Genomic DNA, 26,369 nt, shown 5'->3' on the forward strand with positions numbered 1-26,369 from the left:
CTAGGTAGCTCCAATTGGTAAACTGAGCTCATAGCAAGAAAACCCCTCCAAAATGAAGTAAATGAAAAATGAGGTTTCCCATATTTAAAATCTTTTCTCCAAGAAAAAAATAGCTGGGGGCTCTTAAAAAATGAAAGGCACTTTTACAAATATCCACCACATATGCCAGTAAAAGGATGGAAAAAAGAATCTTTATTAATGGAAAAGACACACTAATTTTTTCATTTTCTTCCCCTTCCCTTTTTCATTTCCATTTCAATAGAAAAATGAATAATGTCCTCAAAAAGCCCAAACCATAACACTTTAGCTCTTTTGTTAAAAAAAAGCTAAAATGTTAATTTTTAAAAAAAATTGACCAACAATAATGCTGAAATCCAGCAATGCAACTCACAACAAGTCATACTTACGCAATACCAAAATCAGTATTTACCAGAACTAATCAGAAAGACACCTCTCACCTCTGAAGAAGTAGGAGGGTTACTTTCAAGCCCAATTGCATCTTCTCACTGCTGGTAGCTACTGCCAACTCAGACCCCAAAACTACTACAAACTGGTGGCTCCCAGAACTTGCAGGAGAAGAAGGGAAAAGGAAAGGCCATGCCCAGCCCTCCCCTTCCATCAGGTATGCTGCGGAAGGGTTCGAAGTAATTTTATACCCGTGGCAGGGATGCTTAGGCTGGTGCTGGGAAGTGGAGGAGGCTAGGCTGGCACCCAACTCATCCCCAAAGAAGGACCGGCCAAGGACAGGGTGAAAGACGACCTGCAGCAGGAACCCTGGCACCCAGAGCCCAAGAGCCTTTTCCCCCTTCTTGCAGGTGTGGTTGAGACTTAGGTTGGAGCACCACTGAAAATGAATGGCAGCAAAATTACAGCAACTTGCTTTCCAAACTTGCCTGCTCCCACAAAACATAGTTCATGGGGTAATTCAGCATCTTGCAACTCTTAAGAACGCTCTTTAAATTTCTTTAATGTCACCGTTTACCATCCCTTCCACAAAAAGCACTGCATTTCTGCAATGCTGTCCCAGCTACCGCCAGAAGCACAGCAGCACCCTTGCACGCAGCCTTGAAACCCAACCCGCTGGCACTGCATGCCGGTAAGCCACCTTGCTCGCTCCTGCACTCACCCACCCGCCCAGCGATCTGTGTAGAAATGTTCTCGCCTCCCGCTCGCCAACTCACCCATTTTACCAGCCCCACGTGTCTCTCCCCTTCATCCTTGACCAACACAGGCGCCTGTTGGCATTCTCTGGCCACTTTTTCCACCCCAGACTGGTTTACTGCTGGTCTCTTCTCACCACCACCGACCAGGGGCCTGATTTACCGTCCAAATTCCTCACTGCCACGTATTTCAGAGGAGCCCATAAGCGTCCACGCTTGCCCTGGCACCCACCGTCTCTCACCCACGAGAGCCAGCAGTTCATCAGCGCAAACCACAGGGTCTGCGAAGCCAGCCTAGAAGGCACACCGTGAGAGCTGGCTGGACTGCGGTGGAGGTGGCTGCTTGCTTCAGAGCGAAGAACAGGAAGCCCCAGAACTGAAGCCCTAAGAATGAAACCTCAGCGTTTACATAATCAGCAAACAGAAGGCTTAAATGGTAAAATTCGAGACAGTAAGGGTGCGACATGGCACACAGCCTCCCACACTCGTCCACAAAAATGTGACCATCTCAGGATTACTTGATCAAATTACGAGCCGCTGCATAGCTGAACAATGTTCCTCCACCGGGGCATGGACTGTCTTCAATTGCTGCAGAGAGCCCACAGCAAAGAAACTCAGAGCTGAGATAAACATCAGCTCTACTGCAAGAAATGGGAACACGTTTTCCCTTTTGAGCTCCTCGGACAACTTTTGTCCGTTGTTCACCCACCTAGTCTCAGTGCTTTCACAGTGTGGACATCAAAATGACTATTCAAAGAAGGAAAGCCAGAAAGCCCATCTAGCAGATGTGGGAAGAATGTGCTCCTCACCTACGAGGAGCCCATAAGATGCCCTGCAGAATCACCACCAAACACAAAGCCACCCCTACGACCTCTGAAGATGCCCACAGCAAACAGTGTGGGCAGGAAATGACAGGTTGCCTTTACCTCAGTGACTCCTGCGTGCCACGAACCCCACACGAACTCATGCCATCCCCCAAAAAAGCTAATTTTAAGCGAAAAGGTTCCTTTCCATCTACGTTTGGGCCTCGCACTGAAATAGAGATTTGTCTGCCCTCCTCCTGTTTAATTGACTAACCTGAGTCCCTACACCCATGCTCTCCAAAAAGCAGGATGATTCTGTATATTCTGCTGAGACCAACTGTCAATACAAGTCCATAATTTCACAACAGAATTGATCCCTCTGCTCTCCACCGAGCAAAGAGTTCAAAACATCCCTTAACGCTTGTGATCGAACGTCCAAGTTCTAAACCCAGACATCACCAATGCTTCATTTTCTGTTTCAGGTTCACCAACCTAAAAATGATTTCCATGTACACATGCCTCCCAGGGACACAGAAGCAAGATGAAGTACAGAAGACTACTCTGCATGTACACAAATAAATGTTGTCCAATTCTTACTTTTCCTTAACGAGAAAAAAAACCATTTAGATCTCCAAATCTGATACGAAAGACTATAAAATGCATGTTCCCACGTAATTGATACATAACATGCTATATTTCAAATAATTTGTTTCATGTGGGTAGCCACATATTTAGCTGTTAATCTCTGTGCATTTTGTTACTCTGTCCTCCACCCCTTTTGTTACGCCTATCGTCCCGTCATGTCCTCTTAGCTGTCAAGGGCAGAGCTGCCGTCTCCGTTATGTATTGGTACAACGCCCAGCACAGACTTCTCATTATGAACTGCAAGCCCCGCTGTAAAAGAAATAGCAATTAAACCCACGAATAAATAGATAAATTTCTGAAGAGAATGTACAATTTACATAATGACACAAATTCACAAAAATGCTGGGTTTGTGTCGGTCAGCACTGCAAACGCCAACTCCCTCGAGAACCTCCACATTTTATAGGGCTTTTTATGGTGCGCTGGGACAGAAGTGAGAAGATGACAGCCTAAAGCCAGCTCTTAATCAAATGCAGATTTACCTATGGAGCACAGACGGATGATTAGTGGGTTACATCAGAAAACAGCTGGGAAACCAAAATGAGTCTTGGTACTAACTAAACCTCAGCTCACCTGCAATTTAAAATAAAACCCTTGAAGAAAAGACTTTTCAGTTAGCCATCATTTTTTATTACCGGTATGTGGGACACTCCCTGCTACAAATTCCTGCTTTTCTGGGTGGAGACTGATCGCTTCTGAGCCATTTCTTCACTGAGTCTGAACCACCCACATCTACCAGGAAAATTTATTGTGATGAATAGACCTATTAATACCAGCTTCACCCCACCCTATACTGCTTCAAAGTATGGAAACTCAATGGATGTATCTGGTTTTGGTTAATACGCCATGACTCTCAAGTTTTACAATGGGAAGGCGGAGGAAACACATTATGTATTTTACTGTAGTATTTTGGCATGTTCTTCATAAAATGGAAAATTCAACTTATCAGGGATCCAATTTGCAGTCTTTGCTTACCAAACCTTATATCCTTCTTCGCCTTTTTTCAGGAAAATTATTTTCTCCTTCGTTCTTCGCCTCCTCGCCAGGCGGAGCCAAGAGCAAGCCTTAGGTCCTCCCAAGCTCACGGCAGAAATCACGTCTAAGAGGATGAGGAGGGCACAACAGCACGCGAGGCTTTCTATGGGAAAAATCTTTTGGGAGCAGTTTTGACTGCGGCACGGACTTGCTCTCATCTCGCCTTTAAAAGCCTGGCCACAGCTAACACCTATCGACCTCAGAAATTAAATGTGGATTTAAAAAGCAAGGTTATTGCAACCTGAGGAAAACCCTACACAGGTGTCCCTCAGAGGAAGACACCCACACAAAGACAATGGCTTAGATTGCTGCGTGTTATCCTGCAATTACAGATCTCAAATTACGGAGCAAAGAAAATAAAAATAAGCCAGACAGGACAACCGTGGTAACAACAGAGCCAAGCCCAGGCAGCGGAAGGGGGGAAGACACTGAACTGCTTTGGTTATGAGGCAAAGGGCAGGCACACTAAACCTAAGAGGAGAGAAAGAAAATGCAATAAGCTTTCAAAGCACATACACCTCATTTAAAGTCTGTCCCCTCAGGAAAACCAAAGACTGAATCTCCTCCTCCATGGGTCAGCTGAGGCTGCTGTAAGACGAGAGTCTGTCACCCCTGCCAGCACTTCACCAACACTGCTTTTGGACAGGGATGCCCAAAGTGCAGGACCTTGGGTGGGCTCTGTATGGACATCCTCTCAAAGTTACTTGTCTGTCTCCAAGCTGCTCAGAAATCTTGTTTGCCTGGCACTGCGGGAGATGCTTGAAGGCCGCCTCCTTAGGGCACAGGGACTTCTTGGCAACACGTTCCAGAACAGCTTCGTTTTCATCATTACTAGCGTGACCAGGTCCCACCTCTCCCTCCCAGCAAAGCAACTTCCTAACTGCTTCGGCAACTCTTGCTCCTCCAGGTAGGAAGCAGTGAACATCAAACATGGAGAAGGGCAGGAGGAGCAAACAGTGCTCCATCCTACGTTGCAGAGCCACAGAGACCCCGGCGGGAGGAGAAGCAGCACTGCAACGACTCCACTTTCTCGAGCTCATCTGATAGTGCCATTACCACAACCGGCTCCCAGCCACCAAAGTGAGAAAAAGAGCAACTGGATGTTCATGAGGAATGATCGAATAAAACTTTAACGTCTGCGTAAACAGAAGAAAACATCTGGCGGGACGACTGCGGTCCAGCCACATGTACTGACAGCACCAGCGAGAGCTCCAGCGCTGCTCAGCGCCGCTGCAGCGGGGAGAAGCCTCGAGATCAGGCTGGTTCCACCGCAGACCCTGTAAACAGTTTTGGGCCGCTTCTTGGCAGAGCTCTTCAATTCATTTCAGACCGCCGGCACTCGCCGGAGGGAACTATTGGGAGGCCCATAAAACTCAAGTTTCCTCTCCTAGTGTCAACTGATGAAGTAGTCTTCGCTTCCTGACCTCAGTCATTGTATAGTGCTACCGCCTGCTGTTACAGAAAGTTGCTGTGTGACAGTAAGCAAGCTGACACCTAATTGTTAAATTCAACCAAGTGTTTTAATTAAGGGAAGAGTGTCTTTAAAATAAACTCTTGGAAGGCTTTGGCCCACGTTCAGGAAAGCACTTAAGTACAAACCTTAGACTGTCCCTATTCAGGAAAGCACGTGCTTAAGTGCTTTCCTGAATGCAGATTTAAGGCCCCAAGACAGGAATATAAGTGCACTAAATAATAAAATTTATTGCAATTTGACTTCACTGTTTTCTCGAAATATTTATTTAGCTGCTGCTTTATTAAGAGTAAAATAGATACAAATTTTAAGTTATTCAACAACCCTTACTGCTCGCTGATCACATTCCAAGAGACAGACAATCTGTTAATGCTGTTTCAGTTAAACTCTAGGTTTTTTCCCCGTTATCATGAAACTGTCTCATTTTCTTGAAAAATATCCCAATTAAACCAGTTAGTACCCCCTGGCCGCATACCACTTGAAATAATTCTGCGTGGAGTTGGAGATCCTTTGAGTTCATTCTTAGTCATACATAATAAGGATACAATGTCAAACTTTAAAATTAAACTCGCATCTGCGGCATTCACTGAACAGTGATGTTGAGCCAGCACTTCTCCACGTATTAATACACGTTAATATAGCAGTATAGACGTCACGAGTCAGACCAAATAGCCAAATTCCAACAAAAGCAGATCCTTCCGCCACAGGCAGTACACAGTACCTGCGTTTTACATCTCTCACAAGCCACCTCCAACACCTCCTCGCTTTAAATTTTACATTGTCCTAAAGAGAAAGCCGACAGTGTTGAGCAGGAGGGGAAGAGAGCGGGAGCACAGCATAGACGCAGCCACGTAAGAAACCGGGAGATGAGTTGGGGTGTGCTTTGTCCTACTTAACCACTGCTCCCGCAGCTCCTGAAACGGGAACCTGAAACTTGGGAAATGAGGCCAGAGGTGTCAAATTTGTCAGTACCGCCAGAGCACAATGAAGTAGGATGCGATCATTGTTCTTCCCACGTTCGTTTGGGCCCACAGTTATATTGTATTAGTCCCACGTTTCATTACTTACACTGACAGCCTGAGCCTTTTTTTCCATTGCCCTGTGAAGCATCAAAGATCAACCCCAGGTAGAGAAAGGGACTCAGCACCTCTCGTGGGGCAAGAGCCTGCGGGGACCCCATTACTGAGTTACTAACAGTCTCTCACATGCAAAGATGACACCTGCAAAGGCTAAGACCAGCAAGTAAATTTTCCTCAAGTCAAAGCAGCAGGGAGAGTTTGAGTTCTAGCCATTTTCTCTTCCCTCTGTAACACCCAGGACAGTCCAGGTCCCACCTGGGAACACCACCAACACCTCACTGCTGTGAGGACCCAAGGCATCAGCGACACCGCCGATCTCTCCTGCTCCCGGGCACGTCTCCCCCAGCAGCGTCCAGCTGTAGGCACTCGTCTTTTACTTCTTTGCTGTCTATTTTTTTCCAGGGCAGCTGGCAGGAGTCCTGTGACCTGTGAGACATGGGGGAAGAACTGGGCAGGACTTCTGTGGAGTTTGCTGGACAAAAAGCCTACACCTTCATCGTCTGCGATGGCCCTGAGTGTCCCTGCTAGTCCCAAGGTCAATTTACCTTTCTTGCTCAGATTTGGGCTTTTTGTGTGCACCACAACTGCTAACGAAAGTACCATCCGTTACACCTTAGCTTACTACCTCTGCACTCCAAGCACACACAGAAATGCCAAAGCAATGGAAAAAACAGGACATTTAAGTGTATTCACATAATCTGCACAATACCAAAAAAAAGTTTTCAAAGGTTGGAAAAAAAATCTGCGAGATGAATTGTCCTTTGGCTACATGGAGAAGCAAGTGAAAATATAGGTGCCCCAGCTGTGACCTGCAGATACGTAATTAAGGAAACACCAGACGATGACAGGCGCTTAATTTGTTCAGGTGGCAAGGTTAACAAAATAAGCTCAGGGAACGAATGCGGCACAAGCAGAATGACTTAAAAATGAAGAAAAAGCCAGTCAACACGAATCACATGTCTCAGTCAAATAAAGGAAAGCCTGCTTGCTTTAAACTCAGTTGTAATTGGTTTCCCCTCACCTTCCAAAAATGTATTTAAGAAGGAAAACAGTGTTTGTGGCGCAAGCTAAACCACAATCATTTTATTCATCTGTTGTTTCAGTTTTTCCTAAAGGCTTGCGTTTAAAGACAACCCAGAGCCACCTACTCTCAGCAGCCTTTTAACACATACTGCGTTTAACGAGAAAGAATAAAGAGCATTACGATCAGGTTTCCTAGAAGGGGACATCGCAAGAGCAGAACAGCATCATTTCCTCAGGCTTCCCGCCCGGGCACCACGGGGCAGAGCCGGCTCACCCCTTGCTCCGGCAGCCGCCTGGGGAGCTCAATGGGATGCCACCCAGGGATGCTCATGGGATCTCATGGACAAAAAGGCTTTTAGGACGGAGAGCGTGCCTGTTTTCTCAGCTCCGCCGGTTGGTCTAATAAAGAAGGTAAGCCTCTTGCCCCTGTGAGCCTTGCCTCTTCCACCCCACCTCTGCTCTCACAGCAACCGGGCGCCGTTACTAGTGTTTACGCAGGTCTGAATCATGCAAACTAGCAAAGATGGAATAAGAGGTAAAACAACCAAAAGCTGCATCAGCAAGAGCTGCGGTTTCATCCAGCTGAAAACATTATTTTTAGAAAAAGACAATCTCTTAGGCACCATTGTTCAAACTCACGTGCCTGCTCTGCCTGGTCCAGAGCTAGCGTACGGAGCCATCCTGCATGGGTGAGAGCCAGGACCTGCGCACGTACCCCTCTCTCCGGTCCAGTCCATTCCTCCCGCCCCCAGTGCTTCTCCTCTCCTCTGTGCCCACGAAGTCGGGCGTGCGTAGCCAGCCCAAGCCATCCGCTGGACGTGACCCACCCATGACCAACTGCAGCGTTTGCTCCGACACTGGTGGGGTCTGTCAAATTCTGCTTGTGATTGTATCCAGCGTTTTAAGGGGGTTTTTTAAGGGGTTTTCCCCAGTTGTGCTTCACATTAACTTCAGCCTCAGATAACCAAGGCAGCTTTCACAGCCCATCTGGCTCAAAAAGCACTCTGGTATTTTTTTTCTCCTTGAGTGTAGCTTGAGTTTATTCAACCAGAAAGAGCAGAAGTAGCGATGTGCACCCTTCGTGCCACACATAGCGACAGCCAAATACTCTGCAACCCAGCCAAAGATAGTTTGAATTGCTGGATAATTGACTTAAAACCTTGAACTGAAATCTGGGTTGGCAGATCACATGCAATTCTGCTGAGGATTCCCTTCTTCTTCCACCTTGCTTCTCTGTGTCCCAGTTAGCTTGAACGCACCCGCCCGGGGGAGGCAATGGACAGCTCTGCTCCAGCTGCTCCAACGCTGAGCGCGTGGCAGGTAGCAATATGATAGCAATAAGGTGAATCCCTCCAAGAGACTGTGGCAGAGCACCGGCAAGGTATTTTTTGGATTCAGGAACCAGCTCTTGGCTGCGTGAATTTCTGAAGTGACTCTTCCCTCCTTATCTTCAGGAATTGATACTGACCTCAGGCAACTTCCCGCAGGCAGGAGGGCGGTGGGACAAGAAAACGTGTGATGTGGAGACAAGCCGTGAATCCCAGGAAAGAGAGCAAGCATCTCCTCCCTGGACATTACGACCTGGGCTTGGTACATAATCCGTAACCTCGGGTTTGGTTTTGTTTGTACTTGCTAAGCACAGGTTTTGCTGTCCTTACTCCTCAAATAGCACCAGTGAAATCCACAGGACTCTTTGCAGACTACAGCCTTTTTTCTCCAGGTAACTGCTGCCTCCGAACCTGGCACGAGGCTGTACTTTCAGCAGGAGAATCACATCAGCAAGCCACTGTTTGGTATCAAAGCCTTCAAGGTTTCTTAACAGTCCTTCATATTTTTCTGTAGCTTTGTAGAATTTTAGAACAGTTTGCTAATTTAAAAATAAGGTGTTTGTTTAACCATGGTATCTCTCTTTCTTATTAATTGCTGAGACGACCTGTAGTACAAATCCAAGTTTTCTTCCATCTCAAACTGGTACAGTCCGAAGCCAAGAATACATATGTTACTAGCTGGAAAATAAAGTGCCCTTGATTCCTAACTTTATTTTGGACAGTTCACTCCAAGTTATTAAAAGCCAAATTCAGTAGTGAGAAAATATATATAGCTTCAGCTGTTTTGTGTGGGTTTAAAGTAGTATTTGCTTTATGAGTAAGAGATTCAATAATGCATATATTTACATAAAAATAGTTTTGACATTTAAGTTAACTTCTTGCCAAGCTGGTGCAAAAATGGAAATGTAAAAAGCATGAGCACAGAAATAAGCCCCTATGCTGTAAGTCAGCTATTTACAGGTAATTTTTTTTTCTTGGCAATAAGACCTGAACAGTATGTTTTATAGCACTAGACCTAGCCACTCTGAGTCAATTTAGTGTTTATGGAAAGTGCCAGACTGACAGTTCGAGAATTAAACTCTCCATGCCAGCATACAGCTGAGTCGGGGTAGCAGCAAGGAGAGTTTCCAGAACCTGGGCCACTGATGGGCCCCGGTCGTGTTCTGTAGACATGACAAAATTCATGACAGCACAGTCCACTACGCAGCAATGCGAATGCCCAATTATTTCTCAAGCCCCCAGAGACTTTTCAAGAGGGTGGCACCACCACGTGCCGCGGGAGAGCATGGAGCAGAGCACCTAGTGCCATTCAAAGCCCCAGATGGCGATGAGATATCCAAAACTTTCAAACTGGAGCTGTTCAAAAGACCAAGTCTATCTCATAGAAGATTTTAGTATTACAAAGCAGATGTAGATTTGCAGCAGGAGATAACCTGCCACTCTCAGGGCTTCTAGGCAGCTTGTCAAGGCCCCTGGGACAGGATGAGCAGCGGAGAGCCAGGAGCTCACACAGACCTGCCTTGCAACTGCAGAGCCCAAAGCAAACCACTGAGGAGCCAGGACTTCGGTCTCAGCTTCACAACCTCCCAGAACCACATGTGCAACCAAGCTAGCCAAGGACCAGGCAAATCGCCTGGCAAAAAGCCTTCACAGGTACCATCACAGCTTTGTCAAAAGTGAATCCTCATATGGAGCACGTAGACCTTGCTACCTCAGCCATCCTCAACACACAACATACGTACGAGTGTGTTGCACTGGAGGATTCACAGAATCACAGAATCACTACGGTTGGAAAAGACCTGTAAGATCATCAAGTCCAACCTGGGGAAAAAAAAAAAACAAAAAACAAAAAAAACACCACACCACAAAAAACCAAAACCCACCATACAACAACAACAAGCCACAACCCACCCAACAACATTCCCTAACAACAGCTCCTCCGATGAAGGACAGTCTTACCTACTCTCTGCTGCTTTCCACCTGAACTGTCTAGCTCTTTTAGCCTTCTCTTTTCTCAAAACTAAAGCAGAAAAAGAAATCTCTTTAATGCTCGGTTAGGACAGGTGATGCACAATACGACATCAAGCGCATTACTTCATTGCGTTGTGGCAAGCCACAGGAGCCCTGGTCTGCTAGATCTGGGGATGACCATGCAGCAGTTACTAAATAATTGATGCCATGGACAGAAGAGGTTGGAAGCTGTCTTTTCTACTACAGTAACCAAGACCGTTCTTTACTTCTTTTTTTCCCCAGAGCAATTAGTCAGCTCAGGGATGTCAAAACATATAACTGGGCCACAAGACAAATTACAGTGTAAGCGCTGCTGCTTTGCCAATGACCTAGCAGGCTTGGCCCTGAGGTTTCCAATGTTTGAAGCCTCAGGTCCCTTATTCAGTACTGCAATACTTCTAAAGACATTTTAATAAAGGTGAAATGACAGGCAAACCTACCTGCATAGATCCTTCATATATACTAATAAATAATAACAAAGCCCAGTTGACCAAGCCAATGACATATTGGTATGAAAAAAAGAAATATAAAATACGTACATATACATTCATTAAGCCTTTGGTCACCGATTCAGACCCTTTTGCAAAAGTTCATGACAACTGGCTCATTAATACTTCATACTCTGACTGTCTCAGCTGAACGGTCTGGCAATTAAAAAGCTATCTTTACATGCTGGTTACCCTATGGCATCATAAATAGATGAAAATATATAAACAGAAACAATTAATCAGAACTGAGGATAGTCTTGATCCTTACTGCAGCCTCATATGTTACATATTTTTTCTGCCGTGATCTCACTAGCAATGCATCACTGTTTTTAACCACTCTGAGCACCGATTCTACACTCAGCAGCTGTGTTTGTTTACAGGGCTAGAAATTAGCACAGGACAAATGGACTTCATCCAACTGAAAATTTTTTTGGCATTTTCCACTACACTTCACAATATATTGGTCCTCATAGTCCAATTATGTATTTGCCACTGACGCTGGCCAAGGAGAGTCCATAAGCAAAGATGGTGCTCGCTAATACTGCACGGGGATGCTTTTTATTGCTCCAAACGTGGGTTCCCTAATTACTCAGCACGGTTCAGGCGCTTGTAGCCAGGAAAACCCACTATTGTATTGTCCATACTTTTTTCACCAAGAATATAAAGAATTTCATCATAATCTATCCCGTGCTTTGCACTCTGCCAGTTCAGTAAGAGCGATGAAATTCAATGATATTTTATACTTAAAGGGACCTGCCAGCACCCTTCACACTTGTAACCAATCTCTCAAAGCCAGCTCCAAAAGACTGTAAATCAAATTCAGACAAATCAGCCCTAAAATCATTTTCCATTTCAATATCCATATGCTTTTTCATAGACAGTTATTTAAAAACAAACATAAGAGCAGCCCTATGCCCCTATGCACTTTTCATCTCCTTGACCGTTTCCTTAGCACAGAGTTGGGGGGTGCTTTGTTTTTCCCCCCATCCCATTGCAGAATAAACAATTAAAGAGGAGTTACTGATTTCACTGGGACATGGCAGCAAACACTCCTGCCCTAGTTCTCACACACCTGAAGGTAAATATAATCTTAAAAGTTTGCCTTAATTATTCAGAATATTTTTGTAAGTGACACCTCTTTATGCTAGAACTCCCACAACAGATAAACACAGCATGCATTAAGTTGTTGTTTAGAGACTGTTTATGTCTTCCACGCTGCTAAAAACACTCCAGCTCCATCTTATAAACCATATTATACAGAAACTACCAAACACCCTCCTGGGCAGCTACCGAATCCCAGTATTCAAACAATTTCTCCATGCAAATATCCGCAACTGCCTGTTAATTAACCAGTAAACCCCGATCAGGCACCTCTCTGGACAGAACAAGGTTAAAAGCACTATGCCACTTCATGAAACACATGTTTTCTTGGGGACCAAAAAAGCCCATTTCCAGGAACATTTGCAGGGCACCGCGTTTCTGAGGGACTGCTTCTCACTGTTTTTAACTTCGTTTCGTGCAACGAAGTCCGCATATCTCCGACAATTTCAAATAATAGCGACGATGATGTTCTGACATCACACGACGCATGAAGAACCCTGTCAAAGTAATATATTGCACTTTGCCGTGTAATTATGTTATGTTGGAGCAGAGTGTTGGAAAACTTAGTATAATCATTAGCTGAGCGCTGAATGTTTTGATTGTCAGACAGGTTGTATATGATGCAAATATATGACTCAGAAATGATTTCACATAAACATTTTGGTAACAGTAATCTGACTCATAACCTCCAACATAGAAAATAACAAGCTGCACAAAACATCTGCGCGCTCCCAGCAACCCCAGCTTGTAGCAATCTTCACAAGTCTGGCAGCACAGAGAAACCAGAGCGTCCCCTCCCCGAGGACCCGAAGCCGAGAGGTGCTGAAATCCACCTTCCCAAAAAGAGCCAAATCAGGAGGATAAAAGGCCGTTGTTCCCACCAGGGATCCCTGCTGCAGAGCTATGACAGTTTATGCCATCCGATAGTCTGCCCGGTGGGCATTGCTTGGTTTAGGTCCACATTTAACAGGGATAGGACAGGGGGAAAGGTTTGCTGTTATTCCACCCTGAAGCTTCTCCATGTCAACTATGACACAATGCACAATTCATCTTCTATTTATTTTCTCATTCATTAGGAGATGGACAGCTTCTTTCACGGCCCCTTTCTGAAGACAAATGTGCAGTCTTGAGTGACAAGGAGGATTTACCGTCTGTTATTTCAGAGGAGGTTTGCCATGTTTATTCTGGAAAGTGCCATGAATTAATGAACTATCTCTTCAAGCCTCAGTGAGTCCGAGCTGCCAGCTCTCTGGCTGCCAGAAGCAACAGACTGTTTTGGGACCCCATAAAATTTTTTTCACTGAGACTAGCGATAGCAAAAGTATCAGGCAGACCCAATCCCAATAGCTCCTGAAACATAAAGGAGTCATTATACTAACTTCAGCCGTTACACTGTATTTTTTTATTCAGAGTTTCTCAACAAAACTATCATTTAACTTAACTCAGAAGAACATCTGCTGTTAGCCTCCCTGCAGCATGGGCATCCCCAAAAGACATTACCATCCTGCAGCATGGACATTGCCATTACCATGGAGGTTACCAAAAGTCAACCAAACCTTTACTAGGGTCTCCAATCATTTCAAGAGAGAAACGTGCTAGCCTGTGACCACTTTTATTCTTCCTATTCAGCTCCTCATGGATGCCAGCTTATACCCATGTACAAGAGCTGCACTTCAACACACACACACAAAACCAGAGCCTGGCCGCACGCTTACACTACCACCCGCGGCACCCAGGTGTCTCCTACGCCGTTTGGTCAGAGACCCAAAAGGAAGAGCTGCTGTCTTGCAAAAGCCATCACTTAGGGCAAATGGTAGAACTCATATACAAATGGATGTCTGGCGAACATTCGTGTTCAGGTAGCACCCACGGAGATCGGAGGTGTTACCGATGTTGAGTTATTTGCAAGCACGTCCGAGGAGCCGTGTCCCTAACGGAGCGTGGTTGCGGAAGGCACAGATTGTGCAACGCCAACGAGCAAGGTTCACAAACAGGAAAGACTAAAGCCTAAGTCGAGTGAGAACCTGTGGTCTCCAGCTGATCGATGCAGCAATCTGAAGAAGGATGGGTTTCACCAAATAAGACCCTATGGTTCCACCAACTCCACGAGCCACTTGGGCACCTGCCAGCACGGTAACGCAGCACGCAGTTTCGCAGTTAAATCGCAGGAGTGGAAGCAAGAATTTCAGGGACCTCATCACAGCCCCCATCCAGTCGTGCCCTCTGAGCCTCAGCTTAGCCATTTGGAAAACGAGTATAGCACGCTGCAAGACTTCCATGCTTATGAAGTGTTTTGATGTCCCGGATAAGAGACAGTAAGAGACAGAGCAGTATCCTTACGTTGTCTAGTAAGTAACGAGCATTACACATCCTGCAGAATGGAATATTTTTGGACAGGACGGCTGCTACAATCATTAAAGTGTAAAAACTATCACATGCAAGGGACAAGACACAGACATCTCAAAGTGAAAATCTCTCTTGCAGTGTGTTAAACGAACGTATTTTCTCTCCAGCTATCTTCCATAGCAGAGTAAGTTGGAACTTCCTTAAATAGGAGAACTTTTTTATCACATCTCCTTTTTTTCTTCACCCCCTTTCCGCTCTGCCTTTTTTTCTTTGTGGGTTAAAAAAAAAAAAGAAATTGGAAGGGCAAGCCAAGAGATTCACAATCACCAAAGCCTGCAGAACATACAGTGAATTTTGGCAGGACATGCATGTTTATCCTTCTCATATGCTGTTTAAATTATTTTTATAAACAAGACATTATCTTGCATAGCCACTGCTTGGTCCCTTTCATGTTGAAGACGTTTGATGTTACAATAATTAAGCAAAAGGGTCTGCATGCTTGAAATGCGGTCTCAGGATGATGGTTTGTGGGCAAGAGAGACTGCTGCTTTTCTAAAATGAAGGGTTTTTTTTCTCCAAGCTTCGTCGTTAAATCGAGCACCTGGATTCTCTACTTGTGGATCAAATCTTTGTGTAGATATTCAAATACCAATATCATACCAGGCTTAAATTTTAGAACTATGCTCCTACTATTTTGCACCAAAATCGTACACAGGCTAGATGCACACTGCAGTGAGAAAAACAAATTTAATAACCAGGACCAACAGCAAATCAATCCCATTGGTTCATCATAAAGTTGATACTTTAAAATATGCACGTATCTTCTCTCACTTACGTATGTAACTGAGATTCAGGATTTTCTACTACTTTTGATATTTTAAAAGCCCAGCTTTGTACCTTTCTGCTCAGCATCCCTTGCTGACCACTAGAGAGATGCCCGAGACAGTTTTGATCCCTAATGCCCCACCGGCCAGCAAGGACTGGGTGCACGATGGCACCTGCGCTCAACCCCTCTAGGGAAGGGGACCGCGCGTCTGACCCTGATAAGGCAAGAAAAGTCAGGACCAGGCTCGCGAAGAAGCCTCTCACTGCTTGCAGGCAGATGTGTTGAGGAACTGGGCTTGGCGTCACAATGAAGGCAGAGGTATATTAAAAGCTTATAAGGCTTCTTCCCGCACCAAGAAGTGTGTTTATCACAGCTGAGCTGGACCATGCCACCAGTGTGGGCATAAGAAGAGAAGAAATGTGAATGGAAAACTCACGGTAAGTGACAGAGAAAACTCTTCCTCCTTTTTTCCTGCAGAGCATCTGGCGATTAAAGACTGCCGCTTCGACCTCTGCTCATCTGGATTCGGCCAGAGGGAGCTTGCCCCTCTGCGACACGAGGAATTAAAGCTCCGACCACTTCTTTATCCCCTGATACAGAGCCTTATTCCAGATACTTTTAACACAGTTTGAAAAATACGGAAGTTAGGGTGCAGTAAATGTTCATGTCCAAAAAACTTTTATTACAGAGTTTACAAAGCCAGAGGCAGACAAGTCTTCTGCGTCTTGTACGTGCTTGTTAACGTGCAACATTTTTTCCAACTCATTTGAACAACTTTATTCCTTGTAGGAGGACCGGGATTGATTGCTTACAGCTTTACTTTCCCAGATTTATCCCTCAAACCATCCGGAAAGCCCAGGAGACACAAGGACGCAAGAAGGCACCTCTGTTTCACACCAAAACTACAGACCCTTTCCTCCCTCCAACACCTCTTGGCTTACGGGTGTGACTATCACAACCTGACCACAGGCTCTAATCTGTTCTCATTTTTTAAATTCTCCTTGTTGCCTGGTGTGGAGCTAAACGCCTGTGCTTCAATAGACATTATGTCACCCCTTAGCCCTTGTACAAACAGAGTGTCTAATACCTTGACCATATGTGCCATACGAACGCAATGCAGTAAATGACAAGATAAGGGTACTGCATCTGCGCCTGCATGCAGTCGTACACCTCACCATGAACTTCTGTGTGCACACTTTAAATACAGCGTATTTTACAGCCTCCACTTGATAAAAGCAACTGTGTCTCTCCATTTGCCATCAGTAAGATTTTGGTTTGATCAAATACATTTTATTTACAAGGGGGCTTCAAATAGCCGATTCATACATCTTATATACTGCAAACAACCATTACAATACATGGAGTAACACGTCTTTGGAATACCGTTTGAAAACACTTTCACATTTATTACTGGGAAATTTGACTTCTTCGGAACAAGCGTTAACACTGTCTTGATTAATTTGTAAAGCTATTCAAGCCATGAAGTACATCTGCACACTGAGTATATTTCAAATACTGTGCTTCTGTTTTCATTTTCAAAATGTTTTTATTTATACACTAATATTTGACCTATGAATATTCCAAGTTTATATGGAGCCAGCTGTTCTAAATTCTGGTTATACTGAGCATTCGTGCAAAACATCAGGTGATATCATTGGATATTTTTAAGGGGAAAGTTCATAGGAAAGCAGTTATGTATTCTTGTGATTAACACCACATTGGATCAAAACAGTCATGTCTAGCTCTCTGAAAATACAGCTACTGTTTTAGTTAGCAGAACACTTCAGCTCTGTCTACATTATCCTTTTTTGCCAAAAATTCCCACTGTTGCTACCACTGATTCAATTCTGTCATTGTGCTATGGTGAACACTGCAATGTAAAAAAAAAAAAAAAAAAAGAGCTGCAGGCAGCGCTGTCAAAATCTTTATGCCCTTAACAGCAAAACAAAAAATATCTCCTGCCAGCACGAAGAAAAACCACACCACCACACCCCAAACCCAAACCAACCTAACAAAAAAAAAAAACAACAAAACAAGAACACCACCCCAAAAATCCACCCAACCCTAACAAGGCTGTTTCTTAGCCTGGGAGCCTAAGTAACTGAAAGTTCAGGAAATACCAGCCCCGATCCATAGCAGGTTTTATGAATCAAAGTCTAGTATGATGTATTAAACACCCCTGAAATCCCACAGGGGCTCAGCTTCTTTAATTAAGCTTTTTTCTCCAATTAAGCTTTTTTCTCCTGCAACAGCTGCAGCCCCGTGCCCTTCCCAAAGCCACCGCCTTGGGAATCTGTCCCAGGTGCAAAGCATGGGGCTGCAGGGCTCCCCGGGGGGCGGGTGCCTCCTCAGGGTGCCGGCACCAGTCACCCCTGCTGCAAGCGCTGCAGACCCACAGGAGACTCCACTCCTCCTCCTCTGCCAGCCACGACTGGAAAAAAGGTGGAAAGAAACAACCCACTGGCTGGTTTTCACGCACGTCCCCTCACCCTCAGCATATCACAGTTGGAGAATGCCAGTCCCAAATGACCTCTCCACACTTAGAATCACAGATGGTTTGGGCTGGAAGGGACCTTCAAAGATCACCAAGTCACAGAATCACAGAATCACTATGGTTGGAAAAGACCTGCAAGATCATCAAGTCCAACCATCAACCCAACCCCACCATGCCCATTAAACCATGTCCCACAATGCCTCGTCCACATGTTCCTCGAACACCTCCAGTGAGGGTGACTCCACCACCTCCCTGGGCAGACTGTTCCAGTGTGTCACCACTCTCTCAGTGAAGAAATCTTTCCTAATATCCAGCCTAAACCTCCCCTGGTGCAACTTGAGGCCATTTCCTCTTGTCCTGTCACTAGTCACTTGGGAGAAGAGACCAACACCCACCTCCCCACAACCCCCTTTCAGGTAGTTGTAGAGAGCCATGAGGTCTCCCCTCAGCCTCCTCTTCTCCAGGCTGAACAACCCCAGTTCCCTCAGCCGCTCCTCATAAGAGTATCCCCTGGCCTGGGACATCTTTCACTAGATCAGGTTGCTCAAAGCACCATCCAACCTGACTTTGAGCACTTCCAATGATGGGGCATCCACAGCCTCTCCGGGCAACCTTACCACCCTCAGCATAAAAAATTTCCTCCTTATACCCAACCTAAATCTACCCTCTTTCAGCTTAAAACCATTGTCCCATCAAACATGGAACCTAGGTGTGACCCAACACCACCCTCCAAGAATCAAGCGCCCAGAGGAAGACTTTCTGGTCCTTAGCCTCAGTCTCCCACGCTCTGGAGTCTGACGCCTGCTAAAACAAACGGGAATCTCCCAACCACAAGCCCTTTTTCCATTCAGGCGATACTGTTTGCTCTCTGTTTCACATCGCTATAGAAATGGTCAAACAGAAATGCTAAATGTTTAGTAGGTGGACTGTACTTAAGAGCATTACCGTGTATCCGCTGGGATAGAGCGGAAACACACGATGGGACTGTTTACGTCCCAGGTAACTCGTACCTTCCTCTAACTCCCCACAAATTAGCAATGATGCAAGATGACTTAAGAAGAATCATGCCTCTGTGGCATGGAAAGTCTAAACACCACCTTCCTTCCTCCTAAATCACAAACACCACTTAGAAGTTTATATTTAAAACTACGAGAGAGCGCATCAAGGCCCAGCAAGGACGCACAGCTCCTCAGCAGAGGCACAAGGCTGCGGCAAGAAGTCCCTGCCAGAGCTCGGCACAAGACATACGCGACAGAGCTGCCCAAGGGATCTTCTGATGAAGCCATGTTCAGCTGGAAGAAAATTACCAGAAGAAAACCTTTCTATAAGAAGCGGTTTGGTTTCAACTTTGTTTGAGGAGAAGAACTAGGAAGTGCTGCTTTTGTATTTACAAAAAACAAACAAACAAAACCTACACCTCGGTTTGTATTTCAAAATGCAATTTTTTAGTTATTTATACACATAAAAATCTAACACGCATCAATCAAGACCACTTTGGCAATACTAACTTCTTCCAATTACAGTAACTTTTTGTTGTTGTAAGTAAAACTTCCACATTTTCCCCAAATTTAAGACAGTGTAAATATTCAAGCTCTGAAAAGCTTTCAAGAGACAGAGAATAGTCCTGCTAATGCCACAGGGTTTGGTTCCAGCAGCTTAGTCCAGATGACACTGAGACCTGGATAAACTGCTTACACAAATGTGACCCTCCACTCGTTTCAACAATGCACATTTTGAACAGCAGCTTCTCCGGGAGCCACACATCTTCCAGGGCTCCTGGCCGACGGCAGAAGGATGGCTGTAGTCCCTCAAATTCAGAATCCAGAGGAGCTGAGGAATCCTAAAAGCAACGCCAGGCGGAGAGCAATTGAAGGACCACGATGGACCGTTTCCCTTCTCTTTAACCGTGTCGTCAGTCAGCTGCGCGCTAGCGGGCAGCTTGCAAGCAACGACTACTTCAGGGACATGACATAAACTAGGACCTTGAGCTGCATCAGTTGAACAGCAAATGTAAGGCTGCTCTCCGACACTTGGGATCTGTCTTGGCATTGAAGCCCAGTATACAAGTTTTGGCAGAACTCAGTAAACTCATTCCCATCATCAGCTTCATGATTTCTAATACTGGCCTGCTCTGGACACACGTGGAGGATGCTGCTCGCATGCCGAGAGCACGAGGCTTTACACTGCCAGCTGGCAGCACAGCCAGATCCGCAGCATCACACACTCCAGTTATTCCCTGTGAGTAGATGTCTTGACCTTTACAACATGTGGCCAAGAGTATAAACAGATGGGATGACAGTATGAATGGTACAGTCCGTCAATATAATCACGCAACGTCCCTGATACATCTTGGTTGCCTAATTTCATATCCCCTGACACCAAGCATGATACCAGGAAAAAGACAGGTGGGCTGATCAAACGCTTCAGATGAAAAAATTCACCGGCTTTAGAAATGCAGGTGGGGATGATGGAGCGCCGCTTCCTTCCCGTGAAAAGCCATGCGGAGCGAAGGCATGTTGCTTGTGCCTAAGCGCTTGCCATGGATTTGTGCAAGATCATTCCTAGAAGGAAATCTGGTAGGTGACGGCTGCCAAAAAGATGAAAAGCCTGTTTGGAAAACATCACATCCATAAGTCGCTGCTTTATAGGCAAAGGGAGAGAGACCATTTGCACAGCGAGCCCTCCACCGCCCGCTGAGCGGCTCCCTTGCACTGAAAGGGAGCACCCTTGTCCCAGCAGATACTTGAAGTCTTGCAGGGAAGACAGGGATTGCCTGGGTTTTGGGGATTCAAAGATAAAAGAGGCTTTTCACCATGGTCCCAACTCAAATCACGTGAAAGAGCTTCAGGGCTGCCTGCAGGACTGCCTGGCAAACAGCCGGGTTTCCCCTCATCCTTTTGCCTGAAGTCCTCCCAAGAGACCTGCGTGTCTTGTGACAAAGGGGAAAACCCTCTCTCCAAAAGTACAGGGATACAGTGAATCTATGCTGTCAGTCTGCTATCAAAAGGAACGATACTGTGGATAACCAGACACCACGTGCCAACAGCACACTTTTACGGTCCTTATCCCCGGAGGATTCGATGGGGCCGGACGTTTCCAGAACAGCTATCCAGCTGTCAGCAGCCCCGGATTGGGGTCATAGCAGAAACCCGCAAAGACTGTCATTGGATGCCTTGGTTTTTCTTGTGGGAAGCACGTGGCTTTTTTCCCTTGGTGCGGATGCCAGCATAGACAGGCACGGGTGAGGACCAGATAAGCTTCTTCCCCATTTTGACACACGATTGCTCCACAGCACCTTTCATTATACAGGGAATAAAGCTGGCCACAGCTAAAGTAGCACAGTCTTCAAGAGTCTCGTTTCTGCCGCTACACATGGCACACACTGCTCCCTGAAGACATCAGCCAGTGAAACGGGGGCTGGAGCAGCTCCCCTTCACATCAGCACTGATGAGCCAGAGGAGACCAGTGGGACTTCACAGCTGCCACAGCCCCCGGCCCGAGCCTGCGTTTGGTTGGAGCCGTGACCCCTCTCTCCTCCTCTCCCCGGACTGTGGGAGAAGGGATTTGTTGTGAGGAACTCCATACGTCTCCTGCTAAAACAGCCTTGGCAGCAAAATACAGGGATGCTTGCCTGTGTCGAGCTGTCAGTCCAGCATCACTGCCTCAAAGAAGGATCTCCATACGAACCTCGGGGTGTTTTGCGAGGAGAAAGAGGTGATAACCCTATCTGGTGCCACAAGGAAGGTACATTAGTCAAATAGGAAACGTTAATAGATGTTATTTTCCCAACAGCGCTGTGTCAAGACATGCCACTGCTACATCTATACCAAGGATGCTCTCAAAGAGGAGCTGAACAGTTTCACGAGGACATCCGTTGGCCCACAGCGCCCACCCCCCCAGCACCACAACCCCGCTGTACAGCCATTCCCTTGGCACAGAGGCTGGGTACCCTGCTTGGGCTGATAAATCCCAACTAGAGAGATCTAAAACCCAGATGTTTCCATCTGCGTGAGATATCCAGACTTCTACATGGAAAATGGAAAGAAACAGGCACTTTTTGGGTGCCTCATCCTAGTGAAAACGCCTGAAATAGGCACTTTTAGGATCATCTTCCCAAAATAGGGACCAGGTTTACCAAGGGTAGATGATATTTTCTGTCAAATTATTTTTTGGTATCTAACCTGATAAATGAAATTTATTATCTAAATTATCTGAACTGGTTTGTATCTTATGCGTGGTTTTGCTTGTAATGGGAACAAACACTTATTTCTATTCCCTGATACTGCTCTCCAGGTGCTTTATCAAACAAAGTGCTAAGAATCTCCTAGAAACCCCAGACACTCAAAGTTCCTCTACAGTCAGCCCCTCTGGGAATTATCACCCACACCTTGCGAGTCCATATTACAGTGCAGACATCACTAGGTAGGCAAGATAAATCCCAGACTCTACACTTTGAAGACTGATGTTTCTTGTCCTCCCTGTAAGACAGCAACTCCCTGTGTCTGGAGAACCTGCATGACTCTGTACCCCCCTTTTTCCACTTTTTTTTAAAAAAAAAAAAAAAAACACAACTGTCTCCCAGGACCTTTGAGCCTGGGACAAGCCTGCGCTGCCTGAATAATCTGAGATCTCACCGAAGTCCCTCAGCTTTGCAAGACCTCGACAAGGAGGACTTGTACCCTGAGCAGATACGGAAACATAGCCTTCCCCTGACAGAAAACCCATCTGCTGTATCCCATGTTTAAAAATCAGCAGTGACTACAAGCTACTGACTCTTTTTGGGCTACAGGGCTGGAAAAATTAAATGCACTTTTAAAAGAACATCAACACCTGTAACCTTTCATGACAAAGCAGGACTTCTCCACACAGCTGACCTAGATGATGGCTTTGCAGCACAACAAGATGTCGTCATCAAACGTTTGCCTGGTTCTGGGCTGCAGCAGAAGCAGTATCAGCACCTGAAGGCAGGTCACAGCGGCCACCCGCACTGACTTCGCACCCACACGCGTCTTCAAGGCAACCTGCACCAGGTGTAGCCCTGTAACACCGTACACCCCTCATCGCATGGCAAGGGCCCCTCACATCTCTCTGGTAGTTGCCCATTCCGTAACGGAAAGACAAGTCTTTAAGGTTGAACATGGACAAAGCTCTTCAGAAGCCGATTTTAACCAAGCAGAAGTTATTATAGGTCTGATCACATGAAGAAAACCCCAAATAAAATAATTCTGGTAGCATCTGCTTACTTATAAAGAGGCTCCAGCTGTGGGTTTTCAGGGTTGCTTGGCATACACTTCATTGGAATAGTCAGTATCCTTGAGGTCAGGAAATCTTTCCTTTCTGCTGAGATCCCACCACCTTTCGCGGCATTTTCTAGGCTACATCTGATAAGCCCCTTTGATAGATCACAGGCTGGCTTTCTCCCATCGCACCTTTGGTTTCTATATTGCAATACAACCTTAGGCTTCCTCTAGTTTTCTGGTACGAATTACTGTTTAGTGGAAAAGTAAATACCAATACACATGTAGAAGACCCCCCAAAATCCCTGCCTTGTCAGAGGAGCTACAGAAAACAGCCCAACAGCTGTTTGGTCTCAGCCCGCCGATTTGCCAACCCTCTGGTAACAAACAATCACATTAAATGACATGATGGTTTATGACTCGGAACTTGGAAGTCAATGAGAAATTTCTGCAGTTGATTCATACTTCCTGAGACTCAACTAGCGTTTCAATCGCGCTATTTTACTACATTACATGAATAATTTTCCTTGTTGTTACATAAGTGTCTAGATCCAAATTATTAGAACCGATTTGAATCATACAAGCATTTTGTTTTCAAAAGAAACACATACTTTCAGGTCTGCTGTCTAATACTGCTCTCCTGGTGCTTTATAAAGCAGGGGGCTAAATACCTTCTAAAACACCACATGCTCACATTTCTCCCCAAAATCAGCTCCTCTGGGAGCTGCCCAGCCCCTTGCAAGCACCTTGCTCCGCATCCTTTAAATAAAGCGTGCTATGGGGATTGCTTACGGAGAGCTGCAACCTCCACCATGCTGCTTAAATTCCCAGCTCCTAGTGTAGGTCCCGATAGTCCCTAAGGCAGCAGCTCTCTCTGCTCAAAGCACAGAGGGGTTTGTGGAGGCTGGGAAGGGAGAAGCGCAGCAAAAGGGAGCACAGAAGCAGCTGCCCTTTGGACTCAAGACCCGTACAGTATTCCCAGGTCTCAGGGTCCGAGCTAGCTACGGACCACGCTGGCTTCATTGATGGACAGTTTCGGGATGTCACTATCAAAAGCATCAGAGCTCTGAGATGGCAGCACCACCTCAACACCCTGAAGATAATTTTAAATGAGAAGGCTGAGACCCTGACGGCTACACACGCAGCACGCGGAGCCCACAGGGCTCTCTGCTGTGTGTGCTGCGTACCCCACGCAGCTCAGCTGTGCCCACAGGCATTGCGGTCACCTCGATTTCAACGTAGACAAATCCATCAAGAAACGTTCGCAGCGCAAGGGAGGCACTTCTGACCCACTGCGGGTCTTTCATCAGGTACAAAACCCACCCAGCCCTGGGGACTTGAGCTAAACTTGTTCTGAATACACACGCCATGGTACAAAGCTGTTGAGCACATCTACCAGTGCTGGGAGCTCAGTGACATTTCCCGCTGCAGTGACATATCGCTGCTCTAGATGAGGAAATGCTATTTGTATAAAGATATATACAAAAACTATTTGTATTTTTTTTTAATAACAAGAGAAGCTGCTCACAGGTGTCATTGTTCTAGTGCACGGCTCTGCAAGCGCGAGTGAAAAGACAGAGTTTTCAGCCGACTGGCTAAGACACTCGAGCTTCACAGGAATTCCCTAAAAAAAGGAACTGCAATATGCCAACTGAAATATTTTCATTCTCCACATTAGGCTGAATCTAATTACACTGTTTCCTTGTAATTGCAGTCTAGTATTCAGGACTCCTTCAAGTAAAAAGCTTAATGGCTTTCCCACTGAAATGCCCACCTCGGAGCCCTTCGCATCAGTAACACACTGACAGCAGGATTTGTTTGAAGAGCACGCTGACGTCTAACAGAACTTATTTCAAGATTTCCACGCGATACAGATTTTTATCACCTTCCCGGACTCAATTACCAGAATACCCTACACAAAGTCACATATTCATCATCACACTAGCTCAGACCCCTCCCGGAGCAGCATGGGACACCCTTTGCTCCAGCCCCAAAGGCATCTGTGCCGTGCTGGACCTTGCACGGAGCGAGCGCGACTGGCGCTCCTGTGTGGCCCCAACTCTGCTGCCCAGGAACCAGAGCGGGGTGGGTTTAATCCCCAACGATGGGCTCTGACCGCTATCATCATAACGAGGACAAAAAGACTATTAAAAAAAATAATAGCACATCCTTTTGTGTGTGTGCGTCCCCGGGTTTGGTGTTCTGGGGCATGTTTTTCCCAGCGTTTGTGAGAGGGATGGGAGGTTTTGCCCTCCGCCGAAGCGAGCTGCCCTCCTGGCCGAAGCCCGCGCAGCCCAAGGTGGGTCCCGTCGGGCAGACCCCCGCAGACCCCCGCGCTCCCCGGGGAGCAGCCGCCCGCCCTCCCGCCCCGCTCCTCTCCTCTCCCCGGGGACGGCGCGTCCGCGGGCGGGCCGGCTGGGTGGGCTCCGCGCAGCCCGGCACTCACCCAGGTTGACGAAGCTCATGACCATGTCGGCGTCGTTGAGGAAGGCGCTGTCCTGCGAGCTGGGCAGCGGCGGCGGGGCGGGGGGCGGCGGGCGGCCGCTCCGCTCCGCGCCCGCGCTGCCCTCCGCGCCCTCGGCCAGGGCGTGGTAGAGGTCCAGCATGAAGCGCGGCGCCGCCGTCAGGCGCCCCGGCGGCGGGGCCGGCGGCTCCCGCGGCAGCGGCCGGGGGCGGTGGGGCAGCCCCAGCACCGAGAGGATCTCCCGCTGCATCTCCCGCTTCTCGTGCGACTTCAGCCGCCGGTAGAGGAAGCCCGAGGCGGCGGCGGGCGGCGGCGGCTCCCCGCCCTCCGCGGGCAGCGCGGGCTCCGCGGGGCGGCAGGCGCCGCTCAGCAGCGCCCAGCAGCAGCACAGCCAGGCCAGCCGCCGCGGCATGGCGCTCGGCCGGGCGCAGGCAGGCGAGGTCCCCGCTTCCCCCTCTCCCCGGGGGCTCCCCGCCGCCCCCCAGCCCTGCCCCGCCGCGGCGGCTATCGCCCGGGCCGGCGGGGGGCAGCCAGGCCAGAGGGGCTCAGCGCTCGCCCCCGCCGCCGCGCATGGCCGCCCGCGGGGCAGCGCGGCGCAGGGCCCCGGCCCCCACCCCCCCACCCCCCCCGCCGCCGCTCAGGTGCGGCGGGGCCGCCCCCGGGCCCGGCCGCTCAGTTGGCCATGCCCCTGCCCGGGGGGCGCCGCGCCGGGCCGCGGGGTCTGCCTACGGGGCGGGGGAGCAGGAGGAGGAAGACGAGCAGCAAACTTTTCCCCCTGCCGGGGAGCGAGCGAGCGAGCGAGCGAGCCAGCGGCTGCTGCGGCTGCAGCCCCGGTCCCCGCGGGCTGGCCGGAGCGGGGCT

General features: G+C 47.3%; 1 protein-coding gene across 1 annotated transcript in view; it reads right to left on the minus strand.

The window, feature by feature from the left end:
* BMP6 (bone morphogenetic protein 6) overlaps positions 1–25,920 on the minus strand; it is a 94,605-nt gene extending 68,685 nt beyond the window's left edge. The window contains exon 1 of the mRNA XM_059836064.1: positions 25,491–25,920. Coding sequence (XP_059692047.1) covers positions 25,491–25,920 — 430 coding nt within the window. The remainder of the gene's footprint in view (positions 1–25,490) is intronic.
* Positions 25,921–26,369: the final 449 nt, after the last annotated feature.

Source organism: Gavia stellata, chromosome 3 (assembly GCF_030936135.1).
Source record: "Gavia stellata isolate bGavSte3 chromosome 3, bGavSte3.hap2, whole genome shotgun sequence".
Lineage (NCBI taxonomy): Eukaryota > Metazoa > Chordata > Aves > Gaviiformes > Gaviidae > Gavia > Gavia stellata.